The 18,186-nt window shown below is 41.7% G+C and overlaps 1 protein-coding gene across 2 annotated transcripts in view; it reads right to left on the bottom strand.

Annotated features, from left to right (window-relative positions):
• The window catches only part of LOC137428976 (glucosylceramide transporter ABCA12), a 182,589-nt gene that overhangs the window by 145,886 nt on the left and 18,517 nt on the right, over positions 1 to 18,186 (bottom strand). For both annotated transcript variants that reach the window (XM_078780893.1, XM_068118914.2), the window contains exons 6-7: positions 7,048 to 7,109; positions 6,331 to 6,416 (exon numbers count right to left, since the gene is read on the bottom strand). In XM_078780893.1, coding sequence (XP_078637019.1) covers positions 6,331 to 6,416; positions 7,048 to 7,109 — 148 coding nt within the window. The remainder of the gene's footprint in view (positions 1 to 6,330; positions 6,417 to 7,047; positions 7,110 to 18,186) is intronic.

Here is an 18,186-nt window from a genome sequence, read left to right as displayed (position 1 = left end):
TCCGGTCAGCGCTGAATAGGGTGGTAGGCCAATTGTTCCTATTACCTAATTACCAGCGCCTTCCGGTAAGCAAGGAAATGAGCCCCGCCTGAGCCGCGGCTGTAATGGACACGCCGAGCGAAGCGAGCCACGACTCAGGCCGTTAACAAAAGGACGAAACCCGACTATAGCGGTTGGCCAAATCGTGCCACAGGTACTCAATGGGGAAAAGACTAAAACGATCGGACGAGATGAGGCAAAGAATAAGAAGGGTAAAGGAGAAACAAATATGGTTTATTCACTATCTAAAAGAGGAAACGAAAGAAGGGAATATACAGAAGAGGAAACAAAAGGACATAGGGCAACCTTATACACTCTTATATAACACACCCCTGACAAACAGACAGACTCACACGAAAGGTAGCTGGTAGGGGAGGAAGGTCCAGGCGGATGGTTCCAGGCGAGGGGATGGTCCAGGCTCTGTGTCCGCGGGTGAAGGACGGCTGGCAGCTTGACATCATTGGCACGCGACCGGACCTTACAAACGCGAGGGGCTGGGATGAATGCACGTATAGCATACCGAACGCCCTCAAAACCACGGCAGTTCGTATTGACAACGATCATCCCAAATGATCCTCTGCGCAATGTTCTTATGTTCCCCGCCTCTGCGCTGTTCTCTCGCCTCTGCCGATCTCGTTCATCTCCCTCGGTCTCTCCGCATGAAAAGGCTTTGCGCTCCCGCTTTTATTGGAAGCCTCGCATATCAAGCCGCGTCCGCTTTGCTCCGCCTACCTGTGAACACGCCTCGGCCCGGATTGGTCACAAGGGTTCATCAGTACCTCCCCTCGTGACGCGTTGATGGGGGCCACGCCTAGGTTCCTGGCCGCTCCTCCCTTTTTCTCCCACTCTGACCGCGTGCGTAATGGCGGCTTGGGGCCAGCAATCAAACCAAAAAGGGCAGCGAACGCTGCAATACGGCTACTGGCACTTTGGAGAGAGAGAGATGATTGGGGATAATTGAAGGGGCCTATCTTATTTGATTAATACAACGCAGAGTCAAACTATTGGAAACAGATCCTTAACTGAAACATAGACTAATGAAATAACTAAAGAAGAATCTATGAGGTCCTACGTGTTGCAATATGACCTAACTAGTGTGCGACCTTTGAACTTCACATAAAAAATGGGAGTATTTACAGGGGATTATTTATAAGGGAACATTTACAAAAATTTACCAAGTGGAGGGTTCTAAAAACCACAACAATATATACACACGTTTGTCATGTACATTGAAGATGATGTATATACAGGATGAAGTGACTATTCATGTGAAGTTATTTAATTTAGCATCTCCCATGCTCATGTTGTGTTGTCAATCTGTCTCAGTGATTATTATGGCCGATGTTCACAGCTTTCATCTTGGAAAGGCTCCACCACATCTTTGATTCTCGTCAAACACGTTGAATCACCTTTGTCGTAACAAAATCGACCATATTATAGTTTTCATCATATTCATGAGGTATTCTCGTTTTTTTTCCCCCTGCACAGCATCAATCAGTTTACCTACCCCTCAATCCCAACATACCTCAATTCAAGAGGAATGTCAATAGATTCCTCCTTTCTGTCTAAAATCTATACTTTCCTTTGTGTAGCCCCCACCTCGAGTGGCCTGAAAGACTTGTGACGGGCAATATCTCATGTATACTAGCGTGATTCGGCGTGCTCCGCGCGCCTCACCACATGTCGTTTCAGAGGGATAGGCATCCTTGACCATTTCGCTGTCTTTTGGGTCTTCAGGGTCTTTGGGGTCTTCGGGGCCATTTGGGTCTTCTTTTGAGCCTCAGGGCCTTCAAGGGTATTTTGGGTCTTTGGGGTATTTTGAGGCTTCGGCGTTTTTGGGGTCTTCAGGGTCTATAAGGGTATTTTGGGTCTTCAGGAGGTCTTGGTGGTCTTAAGGATCTTGGAGGAATTAAAGGGTCGTCAAAGGTCTGAGGGGTCTCAGCAGTCTAAACGTAATTAAGTGGGTTAATTAAGAGGGTGTTAATTTTGTTTGAAGAAGAAGAAGACGTTTTCGTCGCATTTAAACATAACAGCATAACCATATATGTTTGCTCTATTATATTTACTAGTGAGGTACCTGTGCTACGCACAGGTGGGAGGCCAGAAGCAAACAGGCAATGCAGAAACGGCGAATGCTAAAGCATGAAACCAATAAATTCCACATTCCTGTAGCACCTTCAGTCGCACGTCAGACATGGACAGCAAGTTCGTGAAGGACTTCCATGAAAAACGTACCTGTTTGCAAGCGAACAGGTACGTGTGTTCCATACACAGTCAATGGCGAATCTGCATATGGCGATCCGCAAATATCACGTTTAGAAACTAAAAACCATCACGGCATTCCGTCATTCACTTGAACTCGATATCTCTTTCTTCATTCCAAACAGCATAACTCCAATCACAAATTAAATAACATTAATATAAAAAATAAACTTTTAACAACATTCATGACATAAACAAATATTTAAATACTGATGTGAAGTTCCGTACAGTTGGGTGAACACAATTACGAATTCAAAATCGTAATTGTATTCGCTCAATTCCAATCATCAATTGATACTTTAACAAAACGATTAACACGATTAACATTTAACGATTTAACATTACGAATGAATGACGGTTGTATTGGGATATTATCAAACCTGCGCATTGCGTAATCTGTCCAGTTCCGGATTCGCTGCAGGTTCGTAATTCTCATCAAAATCTACACAGTATTTGTAGAATTTCAATAAAAGCCACATCACTGTTCATATCGGTAAATATTATTCCATCGTGTTTGGAAAAACTGGAAAATTGGAAAACTTGGAAAAATTGGAAAAACAACATGGCCTATTTTACTCCAGGGGGTCCAAGGATTACCCACCCAAAATTTCGTTGCGATTGGTTCAGCCGTTTTTGCGGTACCTTCGAACGGACAGACAGACGGACATTGGTGAATTATAGTAAGATTATATATATATATACAGTCACGTGAAAAAGTAAGTACACCCCATGTAAAGTTTTGACTTTTTCAACATATTTCAACATACAGCTATTTGATCTTCATTTCAACAATATTGATAGATAAAGGTGATATAATATAACAAATATCATGAAACATTTACATTTTATAGTCCATTGTATCATTTAAATAAACATAAATGCAAATTTCGCATGTGGAAAAAGTAAGTACACCCCGACATTTATCACTACTTGAAATACCTAAAATTAGAATCAGGTGCACCAGCTCAGGTGCAAATGATTAGAACATCGTTAGAGAGGACCTTGGAGGAACCTGTCTTATTCAAACCTCAGACATTTAGTTTGGTTTGCTCGTTGTTGTTGAAGTGTTTGGCGTCACCATGCCTCAATCAAAAGAGCTCTCTGAGGCCTTCAGAAAGAAGGCTGTAGATGCCTACGAGTCTGGGAAGGGATTTTAAAAGATCTCCAAACAATTTGAAATCAATTATTCGACTGTCCGGAAGATCATCTACAAGTGGAGAAGATTCCAAACAACTGCCAACTTGTTCAGGCCAGGCCACCCCAGCAAGTTCAGCCTGAGAGCAGACCGCAATATGCTGAAAGAAGTCTCTAAGAACCCCAGAATGTCATCACGGGACCTACATGTAGCCCTTGCCACTGTTGATGTCAAAGTGCACGAGTCTACCATTAGAAAGAGGCTGCACAAATTTGATCTACATGGGAGGTGTGCCAGGAGGAAACCGTTGCTGTCCAGAAAGAACATCAGGGCAAGACTAAAGTTTGCCAATGAACACCTCGGCAAAGATCAGCACTTCTGGAACAATGTGCACTGGACAGATGAGTCAAAGGTAGAGCTATTTGGCCACAGTACCAGAAGACATGTTTGGCGAAAACCAAAGACAGCATTTGACCACAAGAACCTGATACCAACTGTAAAGCATGGTGGTGGAAATATTATGGATTGGGGCAGCTTTGCTGCATCAGGGCCTGGGCAGCTCACCATCATAGAATCCACTATGAATTCTTCATTGTACCAGAGGGTGCTTGAGGATAATGTGAGGCCATCTGTCGGAAAGTTGAAGCTCAACCGAAGGTGGACCTTGCAACATGACAATGACCCTAAACATACCAGTAAATCCACCAAGGAATGGCTGAAAAGAAAGAAATGGAGGGTTCTGAAATGGCCAAGTCAAAGCCCGGATCTAAATCCCATCGAGAAGTTGTGGGGGGATTTGAAACGAGCTGTGCATGCAGGAAACCCCTCAAACATCGCACAGCTGAAAGAATTCTGGATGGAGGAGTGGGCAAAAATTTCTCCCAGTCGATGTCACAGACTGATAGACAGTTATAAGAAATGCCTACTTGAGGTTGTTTCTGCCAAAAAGGGCAATACCACCTATTAGAGCCAGGGGTGTACAATTTTTTCCACATGCGAAATTTGCATTTATGTTTATTTTAATTATACAATGGACTACAAAATGTAAATGTTTCATGATATTTGTTATATTATATCACCTTTATCTGTCAATATTGTTGAAATGAAGATCAAATAGCTGTATGTTGAAATATGTTGAAAAAGTCAAAACTTTACATGGGGTGTACTTACTTTTTCACGTGACTGTATTGTTCTATTGTATTGTTCGTGTCTGTACTGTCTTGTATTGTACTGTACTGTACTGTATTGTATATTGTATTGTATTTGTACTGTATTGTTCGTGACTGTATTGTGATATATTGGTCTTATTGTTCGTGACTATCACTCAAATGCTATTTTAAATCTTTTTTAAAAAGGATTAAGGCTTTTTATAAATGAAAACAACGATAAATACATTTAGGGATACCTTCTCTGGTTTGTTGTCTTCGTGTTTGATTACAAATAGGATTCGCTCGTCTGTTGCACGTTTTACATATTTCGCCAATCTTACAGTTGTCATTCTGGGAACTTGGTTGAGCTCCATCAGGCTGCTACCTTCTTCTCGTCTGGACAGGTACATTCTCGGGATGCATTGATTTTTGTAAAACATTTGTGGATGGTGAAGAGTTTCCTTGTTTTGATATCCAGTTTATTGACTTCTGATTGTGGCCAGTTTATTATTCCGCAGCTGTACTGGAATACTGGTATTTCGAGTTGATTTATGGCTTTGATTTTGTTTCTCAGGGAATTATATCACACACTTCTTAAATTATAGTATGATTCTATTTCAAATAATTATTCTGTAATATTCATTAAAATATGATTTACTTATTTAAATATGTCATATATAATTAATATATAATTATTATTATAAGCACATAAGTAACATTAATCCACTTTGGAACATTCATTTTAAATGAATCCACACACTCATTTTTCACTGTTTTGTAGTGTTATCCTTTTGGAATCTTTTAGATCTAGCAATGATTCCTCCTATTCCCCTAACCCTCTACACACTTTTATTTTTATTTTTTTGTATACAAGATCGAGGCTCGTGCAAGAGATAACATTAATGATTTAAAAAAAAAAAAAAAAAGGACACATAAAACGAAATAAAGGGAGCGGGAGACAAGATGGGGAGAGAGGGGGAAGCACACAAGTACAACATTTGAGAGCAGGGACATCAGGAGATCTGTGGGAGGTAGACGGCTTTGGGGGAGGAGGCGTGGGAAGGTGGGTGGGGGACGTGGGAGAGTTAAAAAAACAAAAACACATGGACACTGCTCGGACTTCCAGGAAAGAAGTCGATATTTCAGAAAAGTGGATCTGGGGTGAATTAACAGGGGTAGAAAAGATCAAGGTTTTGGATGGGAGTAGATAAGAGATGGTGGTGACTTCTTTAAACTTTTAGATATTCTCCACCAAAATATACTCCTATCCTCATCTGAAACTTTTATAATTCCTTCTAAAAGGTCATTGCTGTGCTTCGGATTTAAACATTTTGTTTAAAAACTAACCGTGCATTTTACACCCTTCTTTTGGCTCACGGAGCAGCTTGCCTATAAATCAGATGCAGGAATCAATCAATCAATTGATTGAATTGAAATCAGCACAAAGAAAATAAGAGACATCATTGCACTCTTACACAAAGTACAAGGACATCGTCAGACAATGGACAAATCATCACAGTATATGGGATTTGAACCTGTGGTCCCAGCATCATGAGTGAAGTAGCCAGATGGGGACGACAAACAGGTGAACACAAACAACTGCTTTTCCGAAGTCCGTTACATTTTGTCTCCTTTTAATCACATTTGTAACCTGACCCTTAAAGCTTCTTTCATCCATAACATTTTTCCTCTTACACAACCTTGCTTCATCCTCATGCTGTTATGTCCTTGGTTCATAAGCCTTACATGTTCATAGCATGCTGTTGGTCTTCTGGACCTCCAATCAAAATTTCCTCAAAGGCAGCACGAAGGTTTTCCCATAATTCCAATGCCTGAAAATAGTGCAGGGTGGGTGACATTCATTTTGTGTAAAATGCTGACTTGATTCGCTTTGTTTACGAACATCTGTTGCCTCACATGAACATGATAAATGAATACAGTGGTCATGACTCCAGCAAAAGCAAAGAACGTGACTCGTATTCATGGTTCAAGAAGCAGAACAAACAGAGTGCATGGAGTGTGAAAGGTGGAGTTAACTTTCGGCACAAACATATTCGGCACCACGCCTTACTGTGCAATCACAAACAGGACAATAACTTGTGTTATCATGTCACAATCAGTACAAGAATATACAATGGAATATATAATATACAAGATAAACAATGGATATTATAAACTAAAAGTTGATTTATAAGTGTTTTACTATGGTTTGCCACGAATGTCTCTGACAAAGGGTTAACACTCAAAATATCAGCCTCCTTGGTTACCATGGTGGCAAACAAACCTGTAGTTGATAAAATCCAGTAAAATAATATGCCTTATTATCAGTACAATATTATTATACAATACAATAGTGCATAATTTGTATTATTATTTTACAATACAATATTATAAAAAAGTTACAATGTAACAAATCGTACAACAAAGCATAATTCTTCATTATGAATAATAAGCAACACGTACATTTCCAGTGTTGTTCTTGCTGTTTTGCCAAAGATGTTCTTCCCCAATGTAGGCATCTAGATCTGAACAAGAAAAAGGAAAAAAAAGTCACCCTAAAATTTCTCCAATAAAATTTTAATAGAAAAAAAAATTCCCTAAAATTTCTCCAATAATATTTTAAAATAAATAAATCTCCTGAAAATTTATCAAATAAAATTTAAAAACAAAAAAATCTCCCTAAAATCTTTGCAATAAAATTTTAATATCAAAAAACTCGCTTAAATTTCTCCAACAAAATTTAAAAATAAATAAATCTCCCTCAAATTTCTCCAATGAAATCTATACGATAAAAAATTTCCATAAAATTTATCGAAAAAGATTTTTAAATATAAATTTCCCTAAAATTTCACAGCAACTTTCACTGCAGCCAGCACCAGATATAATCCTCAGCAAACATGGCATGGTCAGCCAGTTCATGAAAGACTTGGGCTAAAAACATGAAGACCAAAAAACAAAAAAACAAAGAACAAAAAAAAAAAAAGAAAAAAAAAAAGACCCGGCCAATCCCACAATAAAGTGGAAATAATTGGGGCCGTTAAATAAGTAGTTGTGGTGGTGGTTGGTAGGATAACTCAGACTTAACACAATTGCTATTGAGAGGTCTCATCTGGGTTTGATTCCCGACCGGTACCACGATACATAATTCTCATCCTACCGATAACCTTTAACACATATAACCATTATACCGTACCCGACTACATTTCAAATCGCCAATAAACTCCCACCTACAGGTAGAAAAACACACAGCTCCCACAAAAAAAATCCTACTGGCCAGAATTCACAGCATAAATATAACATGATCTCTCTCTCTCTCTCTTGACATACAATCCTTCAACTAGATCAATAAATCAGTCAGCCATTTAAACAACAAAACAAGCGTTATGCCTAGGTCCCCCGTCGGTGAAGTGATGTGAGTTGACAAAGTGGAAGACGCAAGGCGGCCATCTTGGATTTTGACGTGGCGACCCAATTTTCAATAGCGTTCTCCCTTATGCGTCGATACACCCACACACCAGATTAGATGTTAGTAGTTCGTTTATTTTTCAAGATATTTGGCTCACAAGGTTCAGACATATATATGGTGGCGGCCATCTTGGATTTTGATGTGGCGACCCAATTTTCAATAGCGTTCTTCCTTATGCCTAGATACACCCACACACCAGATTAGAAGTTGGAACTTTGCTTATTATTCAAGATATTCCGCTCACAAGGTTCAGACATACATGGCGTCAGACATACATGGCGGCGGCCATTTTGGATTTTGACGTGGCGACCTAATTTTCAATAGGGTTCTTCCATATGCCTAGTTGCACCCACACACCAAATTAGAATTCGGTCCTTCGCTTACGCACGGACGCACGCACGAACTTCCGCACACACGCACGCACGGACGCACGCACGCACCCACACACCAAATTAGAATTCGGTCCTTCGCTTACGCACGCACGCACACACGCACTTCCGCACGCATGGACGGAGGGGAAAACCATAGTCCCCCTTTCGCTCCGCGGTGCGACGGGGGACAATAACAGCAAACAACTATAACGGCACTTGGTAGAGCGTTGATCAGTTTTTATTTTGTATCCAACTGCTATGTCAGATCTGGATCTGGATCTGAACCAAAATCTAATCGCTTTGTTCTTGTCACCTACCCAACTCATTCACCAAGTTTTGTCACAATTCTTCCATAACTTTTTGAGATATTGTGCTATATATAGTTTTTGGCCCTATCTTTTTAATGAAGACGAATCACTTTAAAAATTCTAGCATCCGGATTCGGATCTTCCCCAAAATCAAATAAATTCTTCCTTGTCCCAAAATTCTGTCACACCCAACCTGTCCACTGAATTTCGTCCGAATCCATCTATATCTTTTTGAGATATCCTGCTCACAGACAAACAGACAGCTAGGTGTGAAAACATAACCTCCGTTGACCTTTGGTGGCGGAGGTAATAAACATATTCCCTGTGGAAACATAAAAACTTCAAGCCCAATTTCAACTCCAAAAATTAACTAACTGAATAAACAATGAAACTCATAACTCAACTCATAATAACTCAATAATATAATAATATAATAATATAATAATATTATTAATAATAATAATAATAATAATATAATATAATATATTATTATTATTATTATTATTATTAATATATTAATATTATTATTATTATTATAAATTTATTATTATTATTATTATTAATTAATTAATTATTATTATTATTATTATTATATTATTATTATTAATATATTATTATTATTATAATAATAATAATATATTATTATTATATATATCAATAATAATATAATACTCAATAATAACTCAATAAACTCCCAATCAACAGCCGACATAGATAACATCAAAATACTCAACAATAATATCACAAACACCTCATAAACAATCAAAAGCAATAAAATTTGGAAAAGTCTATAAATCAAATGGACTATAATAACACAAGCAGTATAAAATTCTGGAGAACAATTACTAACGTTGAAGGATCCAAAAACAAATTATAAAGCCACAGGACCAGATGTAATATCCAACTTACATCTCAAACATCTGGGATCCATCCCGAGCCATCAACAATCTCACTCAAACATACAATTACTCTTGGACACAATAAAATACCCTCAAATAACCCGGCCTATACACACTGATTTTCCTCCTTTGTGCACAATCCAAGATCTTGGAAAGATTAATCCTCAATGACTTCAATCCGCACAGCCCCCCACCTCCCAAAATGGTTTCCATCACCACCACCCTCCTCTCCACACAAAAACAAAGAATTCTGCATGGCTTTAATCACAAACCTCCATCCCTCCCCTCCACCCCTCTACAGTTCTCATTGCAATACACATCAACAAAGCCGTTGACATTGTACCTCGCCATATTTTCATCAACAAAACAGACAGCAGTGCTCATTTCAAATGTGGATGCCAAGATGCGGACAAATACTCCCCACAACATTCCTCTCCTATGCAGATAACCTCAAGATAGCTATAGACAACATTACAAAACACAACAGGCCGCCAACTCACTTCTGCAATATATATATATACAGATTCTGGAAGATTGGCTCACCCAAACCAAATGAAAGCATGACCTTCAAAATCCACAATAACTCTCCTTATCCCAGGTAAATCCAACTTGCATCCTCACATTACTGTATTCAACCAATCCCTCCTGATAGACAAATACCCAATAATCCTTAGCTTCACTTTCGATACACACATATCATTCACTCAACACGTCATAAACATCAATGCCAAAGCTACAGCGCATTCAGAAAGTATTCAGACCCCTTCTCTTTTTTCACATTTTGTTATGTTGCAGCCTTCTGCTGTAATCGTTCAAATTCATTTTTTCCCTCATCAATCTACACTCAATACCCCATAATGACAAAGAGAAAACAGGATTTTAGAAAGTTTTACAAATTTATTAAAAAGAAAAAACTGAAATATCACATTGACATAAGTATTCAGACCCTTTGCTATGACACTTGAAATTTATCTCAGGTGCCTCCCATTTCTCTTGATCATCTTTGCGATGTTTCTACACCTTGATTGGAGTCCACCGGTGGTAAATTCAATTGATTGGACATGATTTGGAAAGGCACACACCTGTCTATATAAGGTCTCACAGCTGACAATGCATATCAGAGCAAAAACCAAGCCATGAGGTGGAAGGAACTGTCTGCAGAGCTCAGAGGCAGGATTCTGTCGAGGCACAGATCTGGGGAAGCCCACAAAAAAAATTCTTCTGCATTGAAGGTTCCCAAGAGCACAGTGGCCTCCATAATTCTTAAATTGAGGAAGTTTGGAACAACCATAACTCTTCGTAGACCCGGCCGCCCGGCCAAACAGCAATCGGGGGAGAATGGCCTTGGTAAGAGAGGTGACCAAGAACCCGATAGTCACTCTGGCTGAGCTCCAGAGATCCTGTGTGGAGATGGGAGAAACTTCCAGAAGGACAACCATCAGTGCAACACTCCACCGATCTGGGCTTTATGGCAGAGTGGCCAGAGGGAAGCCTCAAATCAGTGAAAGACACATGAACACCCGCTTGGTGTTTGCAAAAAAAGCACCTAAAGGACTCTCAGACTGTGAGAAACAAGATTCTGTGGTCTGATGAAACCGAGATTGAACTGTTTGGCCTCAATTCTAAGCGTCATGTCGGGAGGAAACCAGGCACTGGTCATCACCTGCCCAATACCATCCCAACTTTAAAACAGCTGTTCACCACCATCTCTTATCTTCCCCCATCCAAAACCTTGATCTTTTCTACCCCCGCTAATCCACCCCAGATCCACCTTGTTTGAAATTCCAACTTCTTTCCTGGAAGTCCTGGCAGTGTCCATATGTTTTATACCTCTCCCACTGCCCCCTTCCCATGCCCCCCCCCCAAAGCCCTCGCCCTCTCTCAGATCTCTCGATGTCTCCATGTCTCTCGGTCCCTGCTCTCAAATGTTGTGTTTGTGTCCTTCCCCCTCTCTCCCCATCTTGTCTACCGCTCCCGATGTTATATGTTTTATGTGTCGGTTTGTCTTTCTGTGGGGGTGTTTTTCAGCAGCAGCGACTGGGGGACTGGTCAGGGTTGAGGGAACAATGAACGGAGCAAAGTACAGAGATATCCTTAATGAAAACCTTAAACAGAGCGCTCAGGACCTCAGACTGGGCCGAAGGTTCACCTTCCAACAGGACAATGACCCCAAGCCCACAGCCAAGACAACGCAGGAGTGGCTTAGGGACAACTCTGTGAAGGTCCTTGAGTGGCCCAGCCAGAGCCCTGACTTGAACCCAATCGAACATCTCTGGAGAGACCTGAAAATGGCTGTCCACCGACGGTCCCCATCCAACCTGATGGAGCTTGAGAGGATTTGCAGAGAAGAATGGCCGAAAATCCCCAAATCCAGGTGTGCAAAGCTTGTCGCGTCATACCCAAGAAGACTCGAGGCTGTAATCGCTGCCAAAGGTGCTTCAACTAAGTACTGAGTTAAGGGTCTGAATACGTATGTCAATGTGATATTTCAGTTTTTTCTTTTTAATAAATTTGTAAAACTTTCTAAAATCCTGTTTTCTCTTTGTCATTATGGGGTATTGAGTGTAGATTGATGAGGGAAAAAATGAATTTAAACGATTTCAGCAAAAGCATCAAAAGAAACTTATCTTATTTATATATATATATTAGGGTGGTCCTCAAATGTACACCAAAAAATACAATTGGACTTTTTTCAGGTGCTTGTTGCTAAACCTGTTCCTTATTGTGAAAAAATGAAATGTGCCAAAGATGGTTTCTATACGACTTTATTTACTACTGTCACACATGGGTTGAAAATTACAATGTTTCAGTATCGACACACAAAATTGTTTTTAATAAACTAACACTCAGATGTAATCCCAAATCAGTAAGAATGTATGACAATCATCATAAACACACAGAGTAAGAGTCCTCCAGACCATTGATTCCTCATTAATAAGTTCTGGGGTAAATTATTTCCTCCTTATCTTCTTTGCGTCGGGGAACTGATGGCGATGCCACTCAACAACTTGCAACAGGTACTGGTGCTGCTATTCATCCTTTGTCAAGACTTGATTGTAGTCCTGCATTAATGCTACACCACGTTCTGCAAAGTCGTTGACAGTGGGAATACCGCGCAAGACTTGCTGTGATGACTGAAATGATGGATCATCGGCCCACTCACCAGGGTCCTTTTCTAGGAAGTCAGTATTGACTTTGAATGCAGTAAAAATTCGCAGTGAGGCAGAAGTAACAAAATCTGCAACAGTCTTGGCAGCGATGGTTTATTTTGCTGTAAGATCCACATGTACCCGTGGTTGAGGATTCTCTTGGCATTCTTCTTTAAGAGCAGCTACTATCATTCGCTTGACATCAAGCTCAACACTATCGTCAAACAGAGCAAGTCCTGCCAGTTCTTCGCTGAGGTACCACAAGTGATTGGAAAGCTTTTTGCTGGTGGCTTCGGCAATCACTGAATCAGGATAGAAAATGAGTGCTTTTAAGAGAGCTAGGTCTCCAGCGGGAGCACCAATGGCAGATTGAGCGCTGAATCAGGCTTTGGCATACACTGCTCCAACAAATGCTGTAAAACGCTTTATGCCAGTGAGTTCCTTTGGGGTCAGTCGAAACTGATCACAGAACAAGTAGATCTTGATTCCATAAATCACACGGGCCATCCATCTTGCCCGATGCATGGCTCCTGGCTGCATGAACCTGAATCCTCTCGGAGGACGCTCACCAAACAGAATAATAGTCAACTCAAGAAGTTCACGGTAGTCATCTCGTAGTTGGCCCGATTCCAGTTTCTGGATGCAGAATGAAACGACATCTTCTTTGCAACTTAAAAATACACCTGAAACTACAGAGTCCAGGTCATCAGGCATCATTGGCTTAAACTTGCTTTGGTCAATGGAATTCCAGTTTGACTGGAAACGCTTGAAGACGGCTATCTCAGGTCCTTTTGATGGACCAAGAAATGGTTTGAATGCTGCCATTGCTGCCTCTACCACTAGTTCCAGAATGTGATGCCGGCATGCAAAATGTAATAGTGGCCGTCCAAGCTTTTGCTGCAAAATAGTGCATGCACCAAGTGCTGAACCAGTGTTGCTGGCTGTCGTGTCAAAGCTCATACCTGCCACCATGCCTTGCAAATGCCATTCTTCGAGGCATTGCATAACAGCAGCAGCTGTTGCTAGTCCAGTTCCTGCTGGCAGCTTTGGCACACCCAGAAGCTTTCCAGTTCCTTGTGGGTCACTGACAATGACAGGAAGGCGATCAACTTTTTTAGTCCCATCGTCTGGAAGGAGCTTGCCATCCCAATGAACCACCAGACTTGTGTTTTGAGCATAGGATGCCTGGATGTCACCTGCAATTGTCTTCCGTTGGATCCACCTGGATTTCCTGATCGATGTGCGGTTGATGGCCAACTCTGAAGGGTCGTGTCCCAGAGCAGAGGCTGCTGCTAAGATGTGAACAGCTGATCGATCGCTAACCTTGGTGCGGTCGAGAGCTGCTGTTAGGTCCGGTGTAACAATGCTACTTGCACGCTTTCGGCTCTGCCTCTCTGAAGCCGATAGAACAGCAGAGTCGTCATGATCACTGGCTTCAGCACTGGTCTGTTGATGATGCGAGCTCAAGAGTCTCCTCTCGGGCTGCTTGCTTCTCTTTTTCATGCTGCTCTCTTTCAGTCAACACCTTGTCGCGTTGATGTGTCCGCTCCTCTTTTCCTGCTAGCACCTTGTCAACACCAACCATAAAGCCCCGTCGACCTGGCTCCCGTTGTGCCTTAAGGAATTCACGGTCCTCTGGTATTTTGATCAGATCAAGGACATAAATATGAGCACTGTCAAATAAGTCACGTAGACCGGTTTGAAACTGCTCTTCTTTCTTTATCTGAGGGACAGATCGCCGGCTCTTTCCTTTCAGGATGGATCTGTATTGTTCTACTTTTCTCTCTAGTTTTGCAATGATATTCCGCTCATCTGCAGTGGGGATCCGTGCTTTCTCCCAGATGCATAATGTCTCACGAACAACAGTTGTTGCGGCACTGCTTCTGTCCAATTTCTCAGCATGATGTAGCTTAAAGTATCGCTGCAGAATCTCTTGCCAAGATGGGAGCAGAGTTTCTGGTAGTTTTTCAATATGGCAGCCTATCAGCCACACATGGTTCTTTTTTCTGGTTGCTCTTCTTGAAGTACTTGCACTCGCCATCATAACTGAAACAAACCGAAATAATTTCTGTATAGTGCTGATTAGCAGATTAGCAGGGGCCATGTGACAGTGGTAAAAGTTTTCAAAATGAAATGAAATTTTACCAAATTTGTTCTCTCTACAGGTGTAATAAAAAATTGGAAAAGCACTTTAGAAAAGTTAATGTTTACATTTGAGGACCACCCTAATATATATATATATATAAACTGAACATCCAAAGAAACTTATCAAATCTTTAGAAGGACACTCATTGAAATTGAAATCCTCCACGCAAAAATGAAAAATATTTGAACACAGAGGTAAAGTTCAGCTATGTTTACTAAACACATGTCAATAAACAAGAGGTTGCCTCAATCACAAAAAAGCAAAAAGCATGAACATCACAAGGGGTGGTGCAACAAAAGTCACAGCACTGCAACACAAAGGCACGCACCTGAATACAGTCAAAACAAAATGACACAGGAATGGACACAGCACTCCTAACAGTCAAGGACAGAATGACAGCAGTCCTCAATATCGTGTGTGTCCTCCCTGAGCTGTGATAGAGGCTGCACACCTCCAACGCATGTTCTGTACCAGTCATCTGATGCAGTCCTGGGGAAGTCTGTCCCACTCCTCCTGCAAGCTTTGAATGAGCATTTCCGATTGACAGCCATTTATCTCCTCGATGCAAGACGTCGACCAAGCTCATCCCATAAATGCTCAATGGGATTGAGATCAGGGGAATAAGGCATCCAAGGCATCACTTCAACACCCTGTTCCTGGAGGAAGTTGGTGGTCAGGTGAGCAGCATGGGGTCGAGCGTTGTCCTGCTGGAAAACTGCGATGTCAGGATGAGCCTGGAGAAATGGCGGCCGATGAGGTCTCAAAACTTAATTGACATAACGCTGACTCGTGAGATTGCCTTCGATGATGACCAGAGGTGTCCTGAAATGGGTGGAAATGCCGGCCCATACCATCACACTGGGTCCTCCCCAACGATTGATCTGGCAAATACAGCATGATGCACACCTTTCCCCACCTCTGCGCCATACCCGTTGACGGTCATCAGCAGCGTGGAGGCAAAATCTGGACTCATCGCTGAACAAAACTGCACTCCAATGTTGCTGTGTCCAGCGGCGATGCTGCAGACACCATCTTAGTCTGTTCCGCCGATGCACTGCGTTCAACACTGGACCTCTGCAAGGACGTCTTGCCACCAGGCCCCGACTTCTCAAGCGCCTCCGCACAGTAGAGACACTGATGTGGTTGTTGTGGCGACCTTTTGTCACTGCAGCTGTTTGCGTCGCAGGGCGGAAACTATCACGAGGATGCTGCAGCACAATCGAGCGGTCTTGGTTTGGGGTGGTTACCCGTGGTCTTCCTTTTCGTGGACCATCATTCACAGTTCCAGTTTCACCATAACGTCTGGCCAGGTTGGAAATTGCAGGCTGTGAGCAACAAAGACGTTGGGCAGTTGTTCGCTGGATTACACCAGCCTCAAGCATCACAATTGCCCTTAAATGTGGCATCTGAATCGGAATTTTGTGGCATCTTAATTTTATTGTTGTTTTCCCTGTCAGAAGCCTCTAGAGTGACTATAGACAGCAGTAAATTAATGTCTAACCACGAGAACTGAAGGATTTCATTTTGAGGGTCATTATTTAAAGGGTAAGATCCCTACACAGAATCACTCAAGCATGCCATTGTTGCTCAACCAGGTGATTTAAGTGAAGTTACCGTTACATAATCAGCCAATACAATTGAAGAAACGTGATTGTAAAGCTGCACATTTCAAAATATGAAAGTGATAAGTTAATTTTGATGTTCAGTTGATATATACAGTCACGTGAAAAAGTAAGTACACCCCATGTAAAGCTTTGACTTTTTCAACATATTTCAACATACAGCTATTTGATCTTCATTTCAACAATATTGATAGATGAAGGTGATATAATATAACAAATATCATGAAACATTTACATTTTGTAGTCCATTGTATAATTTAAATAAACATAAATGCAAATTTCGCATGTGGAAAAAGTAAGTGCACCCCGACATTTATCACGACTTCAAATACCTAAAATGAGAATCAGGTGCACCAGCTCAGGTGCAAATGATTAGAACATCGTTAGAGAGGATCTTGGAGGAACCTGTCTTATTTAAACCTCAAACATTTCGTTTGCTTTGCTCTTTGTTGTTGAAGTGTGCAGCGTCACCATGCCTAGATCAAAAGAGCTCTCTGAGGCCTACAGAAAGAATGTTATAGATGCCTACGAGTCTGGGAAGGGATATAAAAAGATCTCCAAACAATTTGAAATCAATCATTCGACTGTCCGGAAGATCATCTACAAGTGGAGAAGATTCCAAACAAATGCCAACTTGTTCAGGCCAGGCCACCCCAGCAAGTTCAGCCCGAGAGCAGACCGCAATATGCTGAAAGAAGTCTCTAAGAACCCCAGAATGTCATCACGGGACCTACAGGTAGCTCTTGCCACTGTTGATGTCAAAGTGCATAAGTCTATCATAAGAAAGAGGCTGCACAAATTTCATCTGCATTGGAGGTGTGCCAGGAGGAAACCTTTGCTGTCCAGAAAGAACATCAGGGCAAGACTAAAGTTTGCCAATGAACACCTCGTCAAAGACCAGCACTGCTGGAACAATGTGCTCTCGACAGATGAGTCAAATGTAGAGCTATTTGGCCACAGTACCAGAAGACATGTTTGGCGAAAACGAAAGACAGCATTTGACCACAAGAACCTGATACCAACTGACCATTCATCATCTCTCTGACCGTTCTCAGAGAGCCTCCTCAGCATCGACGAGTCTGGCATTTCACTCAGGCCAACTGGCACAGTCTTCAAGCAGCCATCAATCATCTGGACTGGTCTCCCATCTCTACCGCCTCTGACATCAACTCATCCTGGGAATTCTTCCAAAGTAAATTGCTCTCTCTCATGCACAGATTTATCCCATCTCGTCTTCAGTTGTCATACCCTTCCTCCCGTCCATGGTACACGGAATCTTGTGGTGAGGCTGTTGCCCAGAAACAACTTGCTTTCGTCTCCTGGAAAGCAAATCCAACGGAAGTAAATCTCATTTCCTTTCACAAAGCCCGAAACAAGTGTGTGTCCACCCTCAGGAGAGCCAGGAAACAATATCTCTCCGTTCTCAAGACCGAGCTCTCTTATCTGTCTCCCTCTTCCAAATCCTGGTGGTGTCTGGTCAAATCTGTTTCTGGTGTTTGTTCCCACTCCACCCCCGCCCTCACCTCAAACGGCTACACGGCTGACTCTGCACGTGAAAAAGCGGATTTCCTCAACTCTGTGTTTGCCTCTAAATCTTGTGTCCCAAACCCATCCCTCTCTGTACTCACCGTACCCAGCCGT

This window comes from Myxine glutinosa, chromosome 6 (assembly GCF_964187855.1).
Source record: "Myxine glutinosa chromosome 6, kmMyxGlut1.1, whole genome shotgun sequence".
Classification (NCBI taxonomy): Eukaryota; Metazoa; Chordata; class Myxini; order Myxiniformes; family Myxinidae; genus Myxine; species Myxine glutinosa.
Note: the sequence above shows the minus strand (reverse complement) of the source record. Positions and strands in the feature narration are given on the sequence as shown.